Source organism: Cyprinodon variegatus, unplaced genomic scaffold, assembly GCF_000732505.1.
Source record: "Cyprinodon variegatus isolate N-32 unplaced genomic scaffold, C_variegatus-1.0 Scaffold1037, whole genome shotgun sequence".
Taxonomy (NCBI): Eukaryota; Metazoa; Chordata; class Actinopteri; order Cyprinodontiformes; family Cyprinodontidae; genus Cyprinodon; species Cyprinodon variegatus.
In genome coordinates, this window is record NW_015151490.1 from 68,633 (window position 1) to 86,494 (window position 17,862).

The 17,862-nt window shown below is 40.4% G+C and overlaps 1 protein-coding gene across 1 annotated transcript in view; it reads left to right on the forward strand.

Moving 5' to 3' along the window:
- Nucleotides 1–17,862, forward strand: part of LOC107100969 (NACHT, LRR and PYD domains-containing protein 12-like) — a 60,890-nt gene that overhangs the window by 25,431 nt on the left and 17,597 nt on the right. The window contains exons 7-8 of the mRNA XM_015399682.1: nt 9,655–9,831; nt 17,205–17,381. Of these exons, the coding sequence (XP_015255168.1) occupies nt 9,655–9,831; nt 17,205–17,381 (354 nt within the window). The remainder of the gene's footprint in view (nt 1–9,654; nt 9,832–17,204; nt 17,382–17,862) is intronic.

Consider the following 17,862-nt stretch of genomic DNA (forward strand, 5'->3'; position numbering starts at 1 on the left):
TCGTAACACCAACTAAATTTTTGATAGGCATTATTAAAATTGAGATATTTGGAATTCTAATTTAACTAGTCACAAAATAAGTAGTTGATATCTGTAATTATATTTCTACTAGCAAGAATTGGATTTCTGGATATCTGTTATGTTATATTCATTTTTGATATCTGAAAAAGTAATTATGAACAGCAGTAATTCTATTATGGAGATCTGAAATTAGAATGAATCCTAGTTAGAGTAAATTTTGAGATAGGAAGAATTTTTATTTAACGCAAGTTTCAGATATCTGGAATTAAAAGTCCAATTACACATAAATGGGAAATGTGACATCAGTTGTACTAATAAGAATTACATTTTAGATATCTGAAATGTTTAATTTTAGATAGGAATAATGTTATTTTAGATGTCTGAAATGTTAATTTTGACTATGAAGAAATAAATTTGAGACATCTGGATGACATATTCAGTGAAGCTAAAAATGTCCAAAGGCTCTGGTTTAGAAGTGAGTAAGCTCAGACTTGTTGTAAGGAGAAGTTTAATATACAGTTTGCAGATTAGCAGGACACAGTAGTTTCAGGAGAAGCTGTTGGGCTGTGTGTTTGTTTTCTTTGTTGCTGGATGAACTTGAGAGTTAGAGTGAAGCTAAGCTAGCTGTTCACTAACATGGACTACTGGAAGCTGCTGTTTGGCTGCTAGAGTGGAACTTAAAGGGCTACAGAAGATCGTTAGCAGACTGGATAACGAGAGACAGACTCCATATAGTCACTCTGAGGGCCAGCATCTCTCAGAGGACCTCTGGCCAGTAGAGTTAGAGCACATGGAAGCTACACAACTTCATCATTCCTGACCTGCTATTTCTTGTAATCAATTTCAGGTCCTTCCGGACAAATGAAAGGTATATTGCCCGGTTTCATCTTTGGAAAATGAGGTGTACACAATGTACTGATTTGAACTTTAATATTTTGCTCTTTAAGTGAAGAGGCTCTGGACTGTCAAGAAAGTGGTACTCCTACATTCATGAGCATATGCTCAGGCCTGCAACATGCAGTATAATTCTGCCAGGTTTAGGTTTAGTTTTTACAATAGTGGGTTATATAACTTGTGTTTTACACTGTGTATGCAGATTTATTGTGCAGTTGGAACCCTGCTCTATTTTTTCTGTTTTGCCTGAAACCCAAAAACCTGTCATATTATTATTTTTGCCTAATTAAAGGGGGCTATTTTGGTTTACTGTACATGGTATGTAGTCTAATTTCTTTTAGAAGTGTGCAATGGCATTTGATACAAAAGCATTGGAGAGATATTAAATAGTAAGAGGGCATACTGATGCAAAGAACCCAAAACTCACATCTTTACTAACATTGCTTAAATGAGGGCTACAGTAAGAAGAAGAAAGTATAAAAAGGCTCCGCTCTGCCTAGAGAAGCCGGAAGGAGGATTAATAAACCTACCTTAGCACAACACCGGTGCAGCAGATCAAAGATGAGGCTCTCATGCTGATGTGCACCATCCTTTGATTAATATAATCCCATCCCCAGTGTCCCAGGTAGAGACTGGAATAAACTTTAAGCCACACTTTCAAACGGATGGCTGAACACACTGCTGTGGATCTTTCTTTGCTGGTATTAGGAAGCTTCTATTGCTGATTTAAAGACTGGGCATCTATACTAGGGATTGGAAAATAAAAAGTTTGAATGATTCCAGGAGAGTTAAAAGGTTTGAACTGGTTCTGATCGATTATCTATTCTCAGTTATCTATTCTCTCTACACGTGAAACCCTACTGGTTTCACAGGTTTTCTGACCAAGAATAATTTGCTCTGTGTCTAATCTGCTTGTGTTCTTCAGATGTTAATGAGCACAGATGCTGGTGACTATTTGCATTTTCTTCAATATTCTGAAAGTGTTTGTTTCTACAATCATGTGAACTAAAATAGTTGTTGTTTGTTTTATTATTTTTTTACATTGTTAGGATAACTGGTTGCTTACAGATCATGAAATCCACACTCTCAGACAGTAAGAATTGTCAGAAGCTCAGAGAATAGGACTCAGATTTCAGACGAGAAAGACAGTAAAACTTCAAGGAGTTTATTGAAAAAGCTAGGTGTGGCTGCTCATCAGCTGGGGCAGCTTCACTGGATACACTATGGGGATGTGGACTCAGATCAGTTACTTTTGAATCTCAAACGGGAAAAGATAATGAGGTGAAAGTCACCAACCTGGCAAAGTTCAGTCTGAGCTCAGGAGGAGGAGTGAAGTCCGGAGGAGCTGAGCTCCGCAGCGTGAGACTGAGCCCGAACCAGAGATCCACTTGTCTAGGGATCAAGGAGGGATAATCCAAGCTGTGGTCAGAAGACAGGTCCAAGGTCGGTAACAGGTCAAATTCAGAGAAACAGAACCGGCAAAACATAGCAGAACATGGGTGGCCAAAACTCAGAAGTCTGGGGGCAGAAACAGGTCAATTTTAGACAGAACAAATATATATAGAAAAATGCCAGAACTAGACTCGCTGGGAGCTAGAATAATCTGGCACCTTGGGATAAGAAATGGTGGCATAAATAGCAGAAGAAACAGGTGGATCTGATAAGACATAATTAGGCTGGGGAAGAGCAAAGTAAATTAGAGGAGGAGGAGTAAAACCCTCCCTATGGTTCCAAGATCATGACAAGAATATCTTATGGCCTAATAATATAAATAAAGGTATAGGGGAGGATGTTTTTTTTCCAGGTGGATCATCAAATTAAGTGGCCCTCCTAATTGTCAATAATTATCATGATATGCAGCCCCTTTGGAAATGAAAACCGTTAAAAACAGAATGCTGCCTCCTTGGTTTAATGCAGAGCTGCGCACTGTGAAGCAAAATGATAGGAAACTGGAGAGAAAATATCACTCCACAGGCCTACGGAAATCCTACCTAGTCTGGAAAAATTGTTTACTGCTGTATAAAAGCACCCTTTGTAAAGCAAGTGCAGCATATTTCTCCTCATTAATAGAGAAGAATAAGAAAAAAGAATAATCCCCCCCATGTTAAGCTGGGGGAACCCTATCTAACAGGGTTTTTAGGCCGTCAGATAGCGTTCCCCCTGATGTCATTTATGTTGAGTTGCAATAAATGCTAAATTCTTTGTCGTCCACTCTATTCAACTGGCTTTTGAAACACACTGCAAGAAGGTGGGGCCCCTGTGGTGAGGGTTACGGGGGCGAGAAACACAAAAGTAACGCAATAGTTATTTTTACTAGTAACTAGTTACTTTTATTGTGGAGTAACTCAGTTAGTAACTAAGTTTCTTATTGAGAGAAGTAACAAGTAACTATAACTAATGAAATTTTTCAAAGTAACGTGCCCAACACTTATGCAGACAAAACAAAAGTTATCGTCTTTGGATCAGAGTCTTTGAAAAAGAAGCTGATTAGTCAGTCACTTCATTTGGATGGGATTAAACTGATTTCAGATAATCAGATAAAAATCTTGGTGTTATTTTTGATCAGGACCTGTCATTTAAATCCCATATCAAAGAGGATTCTAGAATTTCCTTCTTTCATCTGCGGAATATTGCAAAAATTAGAAGTATCCTCTCCCGGGGTGATGCTGAGAAACTAGTACATGCATTTGTTACTTCAAAGCTGGACTATTGTAATTCTTTACTATCAGGAAGTCCACAAGCTGTAGTTAAAAGCCTTCAGCTAATCCAAAATGCTGCAGCGAGAGTTCTGATGAAAATTAAAAAGAGAGATCATATCTCTCCTATCCTGGCTTCTCTTCATTGGCTTCCTGTTAAATCCAGAATAGAATTTAAAATCCTCCTTCTCACATATAAAGTGTTAAATGGCCAAGCTCCATCTGATATCAGAGATCTGATTGTTTCTTATGTCCCTAACAGAGCACTTCGCTCTCAATCTGCAGGTTTACTAGTGGTTCCTAGAGTTTCTAAAAATAGAATGGGAGGCAGAAGTTTTAGTAATGAGGCTTCTCTCCTGTGGAACCAACTACCAGTTTTAGTCCGTGAGGCAGACACCCTGTCTACTTTTAAGGCTAGGCTTAAAACTTTACTTTTTGATAAAGCTTATAGGGTTATCCTGAGCCATCTCTGTAATTATGCTGCTATAGGCTTAGACTGCTGGAAGGCATGGGGACCCCAATTTCATCATTCTGCTTCATTATATCTCTATTCTCCCATTCTTTTGTATTTCTTAGTTTAATCTCTAATCTTCTTAATACTTCACGGCTGGAATATTGTAAATCTTTACTATCAGGAAGTCCACAAACTGTATTTAAAAGCTGTAGTTTTTCTGACTGTCACTGGCTTGATGTGTTCTCTTCATCCTGTGACATGGAAGTTGGCTCAGAATTTGTCTGCCTGGCTGTGTGTTTCCTGGCCACCTTTTACAGCTGCTTTTTGTATCTCTGCTTCGGTCTCCTTGAACCCCAGTCGGCCTAGACAGATGGCCGCTCACACTGAGCCTGGTTCTGCTGGAGGTTTCTTCCTGTTTTTCCTCTTCACTGTCGCTACAAGCATGCTTAGTGTGAGGGATTGCATTCGAGTCAATGAGTCGATGCAATCAAAGGGTTTTCCTTAGATAGAAAATTTTGAATCAATTTGAGTGTATGATCTGGTGAACTGTAAAGTGCCTTGAGATGACGTGTTGTTAATTGGGCTATATAAATAAACTGAATTGAATTGAAAGTTTACGTAAAGCCATCTTACGTGCTCATGCCCATTTTCACTTACTGATGGTGTGTCTGACATAAAAAAAAAGTGGAAGAAAGTGGAAAAAAGTGGAAAAATTATATTGCAAAATCTTCTTTTGGAACGTAAGCTTGTATGAGCGATGCGAACAGTAACTTTTAAACAGAGCGTGCACAATGAGAAATCAGCTCGTGCAGACTCAGAGTTTTGCATGTGCATATTTTTATTAAAGTTGAGACGGCAGAGGTGATTTTTTTAATTCGCAGAATCCTCCACTATACCTTTAATACAAGACAGGGAAATAGAGCCTGCAGGATGTTATTGGTCTGTTTTGCTAAAATTCAGTGTAATATAGGTTTGATCATTACCTGACTCATTAGTGTAGTCAGAGTGATGAGGCAGACAGTCCTGGACAGAACCTATGTTGAACAGAGCAGATTGATCATATTAGGGGATGGTTGTTGAACCTCTGATCCCAAACTGAGCTTATCCAGTTCATAAAGGTGATCCATCAGAGGATCAGAATGAAAAATGGTCAGAAGTTCTATAAAACTGGATCTAGAGACTGTCATGTTTGGCTTCAGGTGCCTAACCCACATGCAGAACACTCCGAGACAGGATAAAAGTTCAAAGGTTTATTTAGAAGATGGAATACAATAAATAAACAGATCCCAAGGGTAACTTGTCTGGTCACAAGTGGGTTTTGAAATGCACACAGAGTTAACAGGTCCAGGACTGGTCACGAGTGGGTTCACTGCAGAGGGGGACAGAGGAGTTAGTGGAGGTCCAGGTAATTTGCAGGATGAGAGTGTGCAGGGCTGTTCCTGTACAGGAGTTGAGCTGAGCGGCTGAGGGGGGAACCTTGAGGGTCCAGAGGCTGTCGGCAGGCTGAGGGCTAGGCAGAGGCAGAGCTTGGTTTGAGTGTTGGCGGATTACGGATTAGAGTTTCCCTTCTGGTTTCTTCAGAGAGCGGGCAGGCAGGTCTTTGACAGGAATAGTTTTCCAGGGTTGTTCAGAGAACAGACAGGCAGATTACCGGCAGAGATACTCTTCTGGGTTTCAGGTTTCAGACAGGTTCAATCTAGGAAGCAGAGAGAAGAAAACAGATCAGGTTCAGGTTCTGGTTTTCAGGGAGTCAGAGATTCAGACAGGCAGGTTGGCTCAGGCTTGCTAACTGAAACTGGCAAACACTCTGGCACAGGAGAGAAGTCCTCTGCCTCCTTAAATACAGATCTCCTGATGAGCAGATGAGCGACAGGTGGTTGCAATCAGCTCCGGCTCTAGGAGATCTAGTACGCCCTCTAGTGGAGAAAGTGGACAGACCTCCAGATCCCAACAGAGACAGTAATGTCATGGGTTCTAATAGGGATGACTACAGTACTACTAATGGGTTCTACAGTCCAAGTGTTAAGCGTTCTGGTTGTGATAACATTGAGCAGAGAAGTGTAGTCAGTATGTGATGAGGCAGTGCACAGACAGTGCTCCAACTACACTCCTGTTAACCTGGATCCTCTGGTTTTACACTTTCCTTGAATCAATCTAATGATGGAGATAAAATGACTCATTATTTTCTGCAGAGATGAGAAAAGGAGATTTGAAGCAGAAATTTGAGGCTGCTGAAATTCTATTCATTTCTGTGCTCTCAGTACCAGGTCTGAAGAGGGTGCTCACTGTTGTCCATAATCTTCCTCTTTGTGAAATCATCTCCCGAGGTTCCAGAGGAGTTCCTAGAACAGAGCCGACCTTCTTTATCAGCTTGTTAACGCTAGAAATCCCACAGATAATAGAATTTTCGTCAGCCTCCAGTCCCCCTGCAGTACTCATCAACTCATGAATCCCTTTTCAGATGTAACTGCCCCATTAGCGCTGTGGCTGGAGAACCTCTCCACCCCGTTCAGTTTCGGTTTTAGCTGAAGTCTCTCTCTTTGAGACTGTTTTACCTGAGAGCAGGAGGGGAAAAAAATCATATTTGTAATTAAATATAACTAGGTCTACGTCATCAGTGTCGCCAACAGCGCAATGATTTCAGTGGAGCCACCAGCGCAGCGATCAGATGATAACTGATCTGTACAATGAAAATAGCTGTATGAGCTGGAACGCTGTAGAAAGCAAAAATATTTATTTAATAATGACCATTATTTATTTAGGGGGAAATATAACTCAAGGCTTTTACCGATTAATAACTCGTTGGCAGATTATTTATTCTACAAAACAGACACTAGAGCAAGGCAGACAGTGAGCTACAACTGTAGTTTCCTAAAAGCGAGTCTCCTATCGTGCTAGGAGAACTACATTGGATCCTATGGGGAGCTCAATGCTCCAGAAATGCGCAGGAGAAGTGAACTCTGCAAGAGGTTAAAAATAATCAGAGAGAAATATTTAAAAGCGTCACCAAGGAGAGGTGGATTATTATCACATGTATTGGATTAGAAAATAATACTTTTCTGAGGAATTTCCAAAAGCCTAAATGACAAATGGCACCTCTATTTTATTATTAGAATAAATATAAAATGAGTAATGACTATACTATTGATCATTGTAGTGCCTCCAAACTTGTAGGATACACAGATAACCTCATCTAGTTCACACTACAACTCTTACTTTGGGAAGATAGGCCAAACTTTATTTTTGGAGATTTTTTATTTGTTATTATAAGCATATAATAGCTAATATTTACACTATAAATCATTGTAGTGCCTCCAAACACAGATAACCTCATCTAGTTCACATTACAACTCTTACTTTGGGAAAATGTGTTAAACTCTATATTTTTAGATTTTTCATTGTTATTATAAGAATAAAAAAGCCAATAATTACTTATGACTTAGACAGATTTATTTTTCATTTTGTGTACACAAGTGTAAACAAAAAGAAATTTTGTTTAGAACAATTTCATATTTTAAATTGCAGCTTCGAAAACAATAATACATAAAAAAATAGTTATATAAACATATGACTGTATATTTACAGCTTTAACATAAAACTGTAGGCCAAACTGTATTTTTGGAGATTTATTCATTGTTATTATAAGCATATAATAGCCAATAATTACACTATAGATCATTGTAGTGGCACAAAACTTGTAGCACACATAGATAACCTCATCTAGTTCATACTGCAACTCTTACTTTGGGAAAATGTGCTAAACTCTATTTTTAAAGATTTTTTCATTGTTATTATAAGGAGGCCAGGTGTGTAATCTCCGCAAAAGGAACCACAGCACTGAGCATTGTGTGCACTGCATAAAGTATACCTGTCACAAATGCAGGAAGGACTAACTTTGGGTTTGTAAAGACTGCTAGATGAGACAATTGTAGCTTCATATGTAGTGCTTTTACTTGGGTGAAATAAATGTTACTGCTATACTGAAATCATACTCTTTGTCATTCCCTAAGCTGAAATGTTGTATGACATGAAAAGGCGAGAACAGACAAAACACAGTTATTCTCTAAGTTTCTTTCACATAGAGAGCTTTGCAAATTAAATGAGTCTGCTGGTGAATGGACAATATAAATAGGCTCTGCCTTGCCTTGTTGGAAAAGCATGGTTACGACCTGTTCTCAACTCAGGAACTAGGACCCAAATCATATCTGGTTGTTCAATAGGTTTGCCTAAAAAAAAGATTTAGATATGACTTATCAAGCTATTCCTGCAAAAAGGTCTGATGTTGTAGGGGAAGGTAATGAAAAGTGTTTGGAGCATGCTCTTGTTCTGATGCCAGTTTGTTTCAGCATTATCCAGTCTCCTGTAGAAGGGCTGGTCATGTCCCAGGTAATTTGCCTTACAAAAAGGACAGTTTGCAAGGTAGAGTGAATACACAAACTTGAAGAGGGGAGGGGGGCTTGCAGGAAAACTGGAATTCTCTGAAACATCTAGTGTTAAGCTTTTTTAACTCATTTGCTCGGATACTGCATCCCATTTAGTCCACATATTGACATGGCTCGTATCGTCTTTTTTAGGTGAACGGATCAGAACCCGGCCGTTCAGACATTAAATAAGATCAGATTTGTGTTACATTAGCCTGCTTTTTGTGAAGTCTATTAAAGGCTCTCTGTGTCTACACCTTGGAGCTTTTTCTCTCCGGTTCTTTTCCATGACAAGAGATCACTTGGGACAAACACGTAAATAACACTTCATAACTTATATGTATTGAATAAAACTGAGACATGACAACAGATTTTGATAGAAATTGTAATCTTACTCAAATCAGAGAAGTTGTCTAGAATTACAGAAGACAGCTGCACACCGGGCCCACCTCTCAGAGGGTGGCCCTGTTTAACAGTTAAGGAGGCATTTTATATATCTCTAGTTTGACACATTATCACATCATTACATCACACACAATAGCAGATGAGGAGACATCCATTGCTCCAACCTTATCAAAATATTACAATTTGTTCTTAGCTGAAGGACACCATTCTCATTCCATTCTCAAATCTTTACCACATATAGAATGAAGATTAAAACTGTATATCTGGACAGAGGAAATGTCTTAATTAGATAAACTGTTGTGGAAAGCATCAATTCTAACTGGAACTGTTCTAACTTCTCACTGGAACAGCAAGCTAATATTGAGGAGTAATGAACTCAGAAATCATTACTGATAAATATCCTACCAAGTGCAATACATCCAATGTTGGGATGTGTTAAAAGACTCCTCCTAAAAGAGTCTTCTGAACTTTTTGTCATCTATTTCTTCTTGCAGTTGATTCTGCTTGTGTTTTTCTGGTTGTGGATTGTGTTGCAGCTCTCCTCTTTGTCCAACACAGACTTCTCATGGAAGAGACTAATAAACACACCTTAACATGGACCTTCACACGTCATTAAAAATGTTTTGGTTCTGCTTGGTTTACTACTTTAAGTTTTTCTGAGACTTTAGCTTTCAGTCACATTATTGTCACAAATCTTTATTCATTATTTTAGTTTTAAACTGTCTCTCCAGTTGCTTCATCACGTCTTTTATTGTTTGTTCAGATTGAGGAACTGCAGTTTGTCGGAGATTAGCTGTGCTTCTCTGGTCTCAGCTCTAAAGTCCAACCCCTCCCATCTAACAGAACTGGACCTAAGCAACAACACCACCCTGAAAGATAGCGGAGTGAAGCAGCTCTGTGGTTTTCTCCAGTCTCCCCTTTGCAAACTACAGACATTGAGGTCAGTCACCATCATTTACTTTAGTGCTGATATTTGTGATGGTAACATTGCATTTACACTAAACTGCAGACATATGGCTGATATTCTACTGATCCACACTGAGTATCTTCAAGCTAAAATCAGATTTCTTCTTCACTGCTTCGACCCAGTTAGTTTATTTCTTTTTCAAACTTCCTCCCAAGCTGTCTGTCTGTCTGTCTGATTACAGCACACTAGTTCCATTTATTAATCCTTGAGGAGAACAGATGCAGTTTTTTCTAATGTTCTGTCTGTTCTGGTCAGACAAAGGATTTCACTACCTAACAATCAAACATCTGGGAGGGATTTACATGAAACTAGGAAAAAAAACACAGTCTGGAGCAATAAGAGGGATGATAAATAAACTTGAATCTAAATGAGTCTGGTTTCCTTACAAAAAACACCTGAACCTGGAATACAGCTTTTCATTAGTCTCATTGGCTCTGGTTCTTCTTCCCTTCCTTCATTCTGGTTCTGATGAGGTCAGAATATTGTCAACCCTGTTGTGATTTTAAGTTCAATGCCTATCCAGGTTGGATGCCATATTTATGTTGTGAATAACTGTTATATTCAGTTCCCAGCTAGCTGGTACTTTATATTTCTGATAGTTTACGATGTGTATAGCCTTCTCCGGCAGGTGTGGTAAATATCTTATTTAATCAGATATTATTTCGGCTGTTATATATTGTTAATGAACACATGCCTACTAGCTGTTTTTTAGGACAATAAATGAAAGAGTAATTTGAGGTTAAATCATGGTCAAAGAGTTAATTCTGCACATACATGGAATAAATTCACCACAACTTCTGTTCAAACTATACAAGTTTCTTAACAAAAATCATTCAGCTCCAAATCAAACATATTTAAGTTTAAAACTTTTAACTAAAATTAGTGAAACTCAACTAAACTAAAGTTTAGTTTGAAAACCAAATCAAATTAGCTTTTCAATAATTTAGAGAAAAGGGAATGTTTTCAGAGCAATTCACAATGCAAATCCATGTGGTGAATAAAACATTATTTGGCGAAATAATCTTATTAAATAATAATTATTTATTAAATAATTTCCTTAATCAGGAACCAATAACCTTTAGTTAAAGGATTCTTTACCCTCTTTGAAATAGCTAGCAGCAAATAGAAAGATGATTCCATTAGATGAGTCTTGGTCATAATTGGTAACCAAAATGTAAAGAGCATATGAGGACCACATGGACACTAATGTCATGTCAGTGTTTAAACCCTTAGTGAAACAAAGCTTTTCCAAGCTTCAACAACAGCTGAAAGCATATTATTGTAGCATATCATGCGGTCCATGCTGTTAGCTTTGTCTTTATTCATCACTAAACACATGAACTGATCAAAATCATCAAAAGACATTGTGCCAGACCTGCAAACCTTTTGTCCATGTCGATTTGGAAGGCTTGAGTTTTCATCCAGTAGTGAATCACAGAGGCTCACAAGATCCAGGGGTTCTCCATTCTGCCTCTCTAAGTTCTGAAACTCAAGAGAAAAGTCTGTTTTTCTGCAGTCTGGTTCTGAAAGGTCAACCATGGTGACTTATCCTTGATCACTGTAGAGATCTGGATGTTTGCCAGGATCTCCATTTTGGTGGAGCCCCTCCGACATGGACTCTCAGAAAGCTTCATGAGAAAGAAAACTTAAATCCAGTGTTTTGTATGGTTTCAATGTCCTTAACACAGAGGGGGGATGGCAAATCACACCTCTGTGGGAGTTTCTGTAGAGGCAGTTGACTTAAGGGGGGGTGCAGAGATATTACAGTTGCTTGTAAAATTGTGTCTTCTTCTCTGATCATCATGTCAAAAGGAAATATGAATACTGGTTCCCAATGTCCAAAAACCATGATCATGGCATATGGCACAACAACTCCCATTGCTTAGCTTAGCCATCAGTCATTCAGGTGGAGATGGGTATGGGTTTCTATGGAAACTAAAGAGGTCCAGATCCAGTGCCAGACAGACCGCTACAGAAGATCATTCCTGATCATTTCCTGCCAACACCTACAACAACTGGTTAGAAATGAAATCTTATGAGTTACTGCAACTCATATCCCTTCAGGATTAATAAAGTTTTTGATGAATTGAACTGCGCTCAAAAAAAAAAAAAAAGATATGGTGCTGGAGCCAGGAATAAAGCTCAAGAGATGCCACTGTTTTACTTGTTAAAGTCAATTTTAACACTAGAAGCCCCAGAGATATGAGAATTTTCATCAGCCTCCAGTCCCCCCAACAGTACTTCACAACTCATGAATCCTTTTTAAATAAGTAAATGCCCCATTAGCGCTGTGGTTGGAGAACCATTTCATCCCCTTCAGTTTTGGTTTTAGCTAAAGTCTATCTTTCCCCCCTGCTCTCTTTACCTGGGAGAAGGTGGGGGAAAAAATCATATTTGTGATGAAATGTAACTAGGTCTATGTCATCAGCCCAGCATCAAACGATAACTGATCTGTACAATGAAAATAGCTGCATGAGCTGGAATGCTGTAGAGAGGGAAAGCAAGGATATTTATACAGTAATGAACATCTGATGACCATCTGATAAAATAATGACAAATTTACTAGGGGGCAAATATAACTCAAGCGATCTCTCCTCTCTCCTTTGCTGCAGCCCTGCAGGCAGCATCGTGAGACTGCAGTAAAGTTGGCAATATATTTATAGATTCGTCTTTTTCAGATTAATAACTCATTGGTGGATGATTTATTCTACAAAACGGACACCTCTCCGGAACCACGGCAAGGCAGACAGCGAGCTACAACCATAGTTTCCTCAAAAAGTATCTGGTATTACACTGGGAGAATTAGACTGGTCAAAATGCAGAGCTCGCTCCTTCGCAAATGCTTGGGGACCATCTGCCAGCTGCAAAATAATTAGAGCAAAATATTCAAAAGCGTCACAAAGGAGCGGTGGATTATTGTCAAATTCATTTCAGGTGTATCTCATCTCATGTCTTTCATATCACATTTGTTGGATTCGAAAATAATAACTTTTTTGAGAAAATTTCCCAAATCCTAAATGACTATCGGCACCTCTATTTTATCATTAGAATAGTATTAAATGAGCAATGACTACTGTCATGTTTGGATTGATGTGTTTGGGCCACATGCAGAATACACTTGGAAACAGGCAGATCTTTTAAGAGATTTATTGAGTGCTTTAACGAGGGGGAATCTGCTTCAGCAGACCGGAGCACAGCACAAGGAACCGGAGCCTTGGTACGTCTAAGAGAGTGAGGGGGCGGTTAACCACGGACAGAGCAGAGAGGAATGTGCAGCTGGACGAAAGCTTACCTAAGAGCGGGGAAAGCCGAACTGGGGAGGAAGCGGATTGGACTCAGTGCTTGCCTGAAGAAGGTGATGCCGATTGTCCAGGTGACCAGAGAGCGGAAGCCGGAGAGGGTCCTAACAGCACTGGGAAAATCCAGGAATACAGAACAGCGGAAGGAAACAGCTGGATGCCCGTGAGGGAGATGGGTCCAGAGGCGGGAACCGACTCGGAAGGAACTGGGGGAAACACACAGAGGAATCCACAAGGTGAGGGATCACGAGAACTCGAGAGGATGGATCTGAACATGAGGAGGTAACTGGGAGACAAAAAGGTAAGATTTAATACTCAAAGAGCTGACCAAGGCTAGAGACCGTGGTAGGTTAGCATACCACTACGGTAACACTCAGGCGTCCTCCTGCTGTCTGAGTGCAGTTCTTATAGAGTGCCCCGGTGCTGCAAAACCACCTGCAGATGTGCATGCTCCACTCACCAGTCAACCTGGAACACCTGTGGAGAAGGCAGAGTCCTGACAACTACACTATAGATCATTGTAGTGCCTCCAAACTTGTAGGATACATAGATAACTTCATCTGGATCATACTACAATGCTTACTTTCGGAAGATAGGCCAAACTGTATTTTTGGAGATTTTTGTATTGTTATTATAAGCAAATAGCCAATAAGTACACTATAAATCATTGTATTACCTCCAAACTTGTAGGATACATAGAAAACTTAATCTGGTTCATACTACAACTCTTACGTTCAGAATATGTGCTAAAGTCTATTTTTGAGATTTTTTCATTCTTATTATTAGCAGGTAAGGTGTGCAATATCTGTAACAGGAACCCCAGCACAGAGCGTTGTGTGCACTGTATACCTGTCACAAATCCAGGAAGGACTCACCTTGGGTTTGTGAAAACTGCTAAATTGAACAGTGTAGCTTCATATGTAGTGCTTTTCCTTGTGATAAATAACTGCCACTGCTATACTAAAATCATACTCTGACATTTTCTAAGCTGAAATGTTGAATGACATGAAAAGGAGAGACAAGACAAAATTAAATTATTCTCTGAGTTGTTCTTTCTTTCAAAAGTGAGCTTTGCAATGTAAACAAGTCATTTGGTGAATGGACAATATAAATATGCTCTGCCTTGCCTTTTTGGAAAAGCATGGTTATGACCTTTTCTCAGCTCAGGAACTAGGACCCGTATGATATCTGGTTGTTCAATAGATTTAGAGATGACTTATTAATATATTCCTGCAAAAAGGTCTGCTCTCCATTTTGTTTCAGCCTTTATCCAGTCTCATGTAGAAGAGCTGGTCATAGCACAGGTTATTCGGATTACAACAGGGACCGTTAGCAAGGTGAAGTGAATACACAAACTGTCATGATGCTTTTAAGTGATCTGACCCACATTCAGGGGCCATAGGAAACTGGATTGAGGCCATGAATACAGAAACCAGAAGGTGTGGGTTTATTCAGAAGAAGGGCAACTCATTGGAGGACAGACAGGTTGGTTTTGGTTGGACCCTGAGGAGCAATTGAGTGGACTGCCAATTGGATTTGAACGAGTGTGTGGAGGTTTTTCCCCTGCTCAGTTTGAACACAAAGGATCGTTCCAGGGGGAGAAGGCCAAACATCTAGATTATAGGAAGGCTCCCTGCAGAAAGGCAAAGACAAAAAAAAAACAATGTTAAAACTCAGTGAAACAATGGCTCAGGTTAGACTCAGCTGATCTCAGCTTGGCTAGAGTACCCAAACCTGGCAAACACTCTGGCGTCGAGGTAGTGGCAGTCAACGGCTCAAATACTCCTCAATGATGAACCAACGAACCAACAGGTGTGCAGGGGGGCCAATAAGTACAGGGCACCACCTGGTGGTGGAGGGAGAGACAAACACAAAAAACAACCCACACAAACTGGATTCCTAACAGTACCCCCCTCAACAACCACCACCCCGGATGGGTCCAAAATAAAGGATCCAGGGATTCAGGAGCGGTCCTCGGGACTATTTACCCTCGCCGGAAAACAAGGTACTGCCACCCACGTCCATGGTGACGGGCGTCAACAATCCAGCGGACCGTGTAGGCAGGGTGACCATCAATATCCAAGGGGGCAGGGGGCTCAGCAGTTTGGCACAAGGGCCTGGAAAAAACAGGTTTCAGTTGAGAGATGTGAAAGGTGGGATGAATTCAGACAGTGGAGGGGAGACAGAGACGGAAAGCGGATGAGCCGATGGTCCTTTCCACCTCATAAGGACTGATGAAGCATGGAGACATCTTTCTAGAGATGGCCTTCAAGGCGATATCACGAGTGGAGAGCCATACTTTTTGGCCCGGAGAAAACGTAGGGGTGACCCTCCTACTGCGGTCAGCCCTCCTACGGTTGAGTTCAACCAATCGTCCGAGAGCCGCAGCGGTTCTATTCCAGACGGCCCTACAGCGGCGGATTTAGTGCTGAACAGAGGGAACAGCAATGGCAGCCTCCTCGGCTGGAAAATGGGGAGGCTGATATCCCTGAGAGACCTCAAAAGGGGAGAGTCTGGTGGCAGATGAGACATGGGTGTTGTGAGCATACTCAACCCATGGGAGAAACTGGCTCCAATCGGTAGGGTTGAAAGATGACAGACCTCTGAGGCTGGCCTCCAACTCCTGGTTAATGTGCTCGACTTGAGCGTTAGACTGGGGATTATAGCCAGAAGTGAGTGAGACTTTGTCCCCCCGAGGGCCGAACAAAAACCCTTCAAAACCTGAGAGATGAACTGGGGACCTGTATCTGAGAGGATGTCTTGGGGAATCCCATGAAGGTGGAAAATGTGCTTAACAAGGAGTTGGGCTGTTTGTAGAGCTGTGGGAAGTTGCCTCAGCCAAACGAGGTGGCAGGCCTTAGAGAAACAGTCGATAATGTTGAGAATGGTGGTCATACCTTTAGAGGTGGATAGTCCAGTGATGAAATCTATCGCAATGTGAGACAAGGGTCTCTTGGGAATGGGCAAAGGCTGAAGTAATCCGGCAGAAAGCTGATGAGACAACATGCCACCAAAAACGTTGATTAATGAGAGCCACAGTTCGACTGATACCTGGATAAGCAGAAAACTTAAAAGTATGGATCCAATTAATAACTCATGCACAAATAGGTGAAGGGACAAAAATTCTGTTAGGTGGACCTGTACCAGGGTCTGGCTCAGACTGCTGAGCCTGCTTAACAAGGTCCTCAATCTCCCATGTGACTTCGGGCGACTGAACAGCTAGGAGGAGTAATGGGAGCAGGAGACTTCTCAGATTCGTCAGGGGCGAACTGTCTAGAGAGAGCACCAGGTTTAATGTTTCCACATCCTTGAAGATAGGAAATGAAGAGGTTGAACTGAGAGAGAAACAGAGACCGGCTAGACTGACAAGGGTTAAGTCTCTTGGCTGACTGAATGGTTCTTGTGGTCTGTCCATACCAAAACAGGGTAAGCCGCTCCCTTTAGCCAGTGTCTCAACTCCTCAAGTGCTAGCTTTATGGCTAAAAGCTCTCGGTCTCCAATGTCATAATTTCTCTCTGCTGGGGAAAGTCTGCAAGAGAAGAAAGCACATGGGTGTAACTTGTTATCAGAGTGTTTGAATGAAGTCAGGGAAAAGATCCAGGGCTCTTTATGGAAACACAATCATATTAAACATTCATTTATTCCTCCTTCAATCCAACTAGGAAGCGACCGGTTGGCAGAAGATGAACAGAACCCAAGATAAATGCTGGGATGTGTTTGAAGACTTTTCCTCTGAACTTTATCTAATCTATTTCATCTTGCAGTCGATGCTGCTTGTGTTGTTCTGGTTCTGGATTGTGTTGCAGCTCTGCTCTTTATCCAAAACAATATTTCCCTGGAGGAGACTAATAAACACACCCTGATCTGGACCTTCACATGTCATTAGAGCATGTTCTGGTTGTGCTTGGTTTACAACTTTAAGTTTAGAATTTTTCTGGTACTTTAGCTTTCAGTAAAATTATTTTTCTACATTTTTAGTCTTTGTTTTTTTCATTATTTTAGTTTTTATCTGCATCTGCTTCAACACACCTTTTATCCTTTTTTCAGATTGAGGAGCTGCAATTTGTCAGAGATCAGCTGTGCTTCATTGGACTTAGCTCTGAAGTCCAACCCTTCCCATCTGACAGAACTGGATCTGAGCAACAACAAAGACCTGAAAGATGGTGGAGTGAAGCAGCTCCGTGGCTTTCTCCAGTCTCCCCTCTGCAAACTACAGACATTGAGGTCAGTCACCATGTTTTAGTTTAGTGCTGATATTTCTGATGGTAAAGTTGTGTTGACTCTAAACTGCAGACATATGGCTGATATTCTACTTATCCACACTGAGTATCTTCAAGCTAAAATCTGATTTATTCTTCACTGCTTCGATCTAGTTTATTTCTTTTTCCAGTTTCCTCCCAAGATGTCTGTCTGTCTGATTACAGCACACTAGTTCCATTTATTAATCCTTGAGGAGAACAGGTGCAGTTTTTTCTAATGTTCTGTCTGTTCTGGTCAGACAAATAATTTCACTACCTAACACTCAAACATCTGGGAGGGATTTACATGAAACTTTAGGAAAACAGGATTCAGACAGTTTGGACCAATTGGAGGGATGATAAATAACCTTCCAATCTAATCCAATCCACTTTATTTATATAGCATGGTTTAAATAAACACAAGGTTTCCAAAGTGCTGCACAAAAAGATAAAATAACTAAAATAAA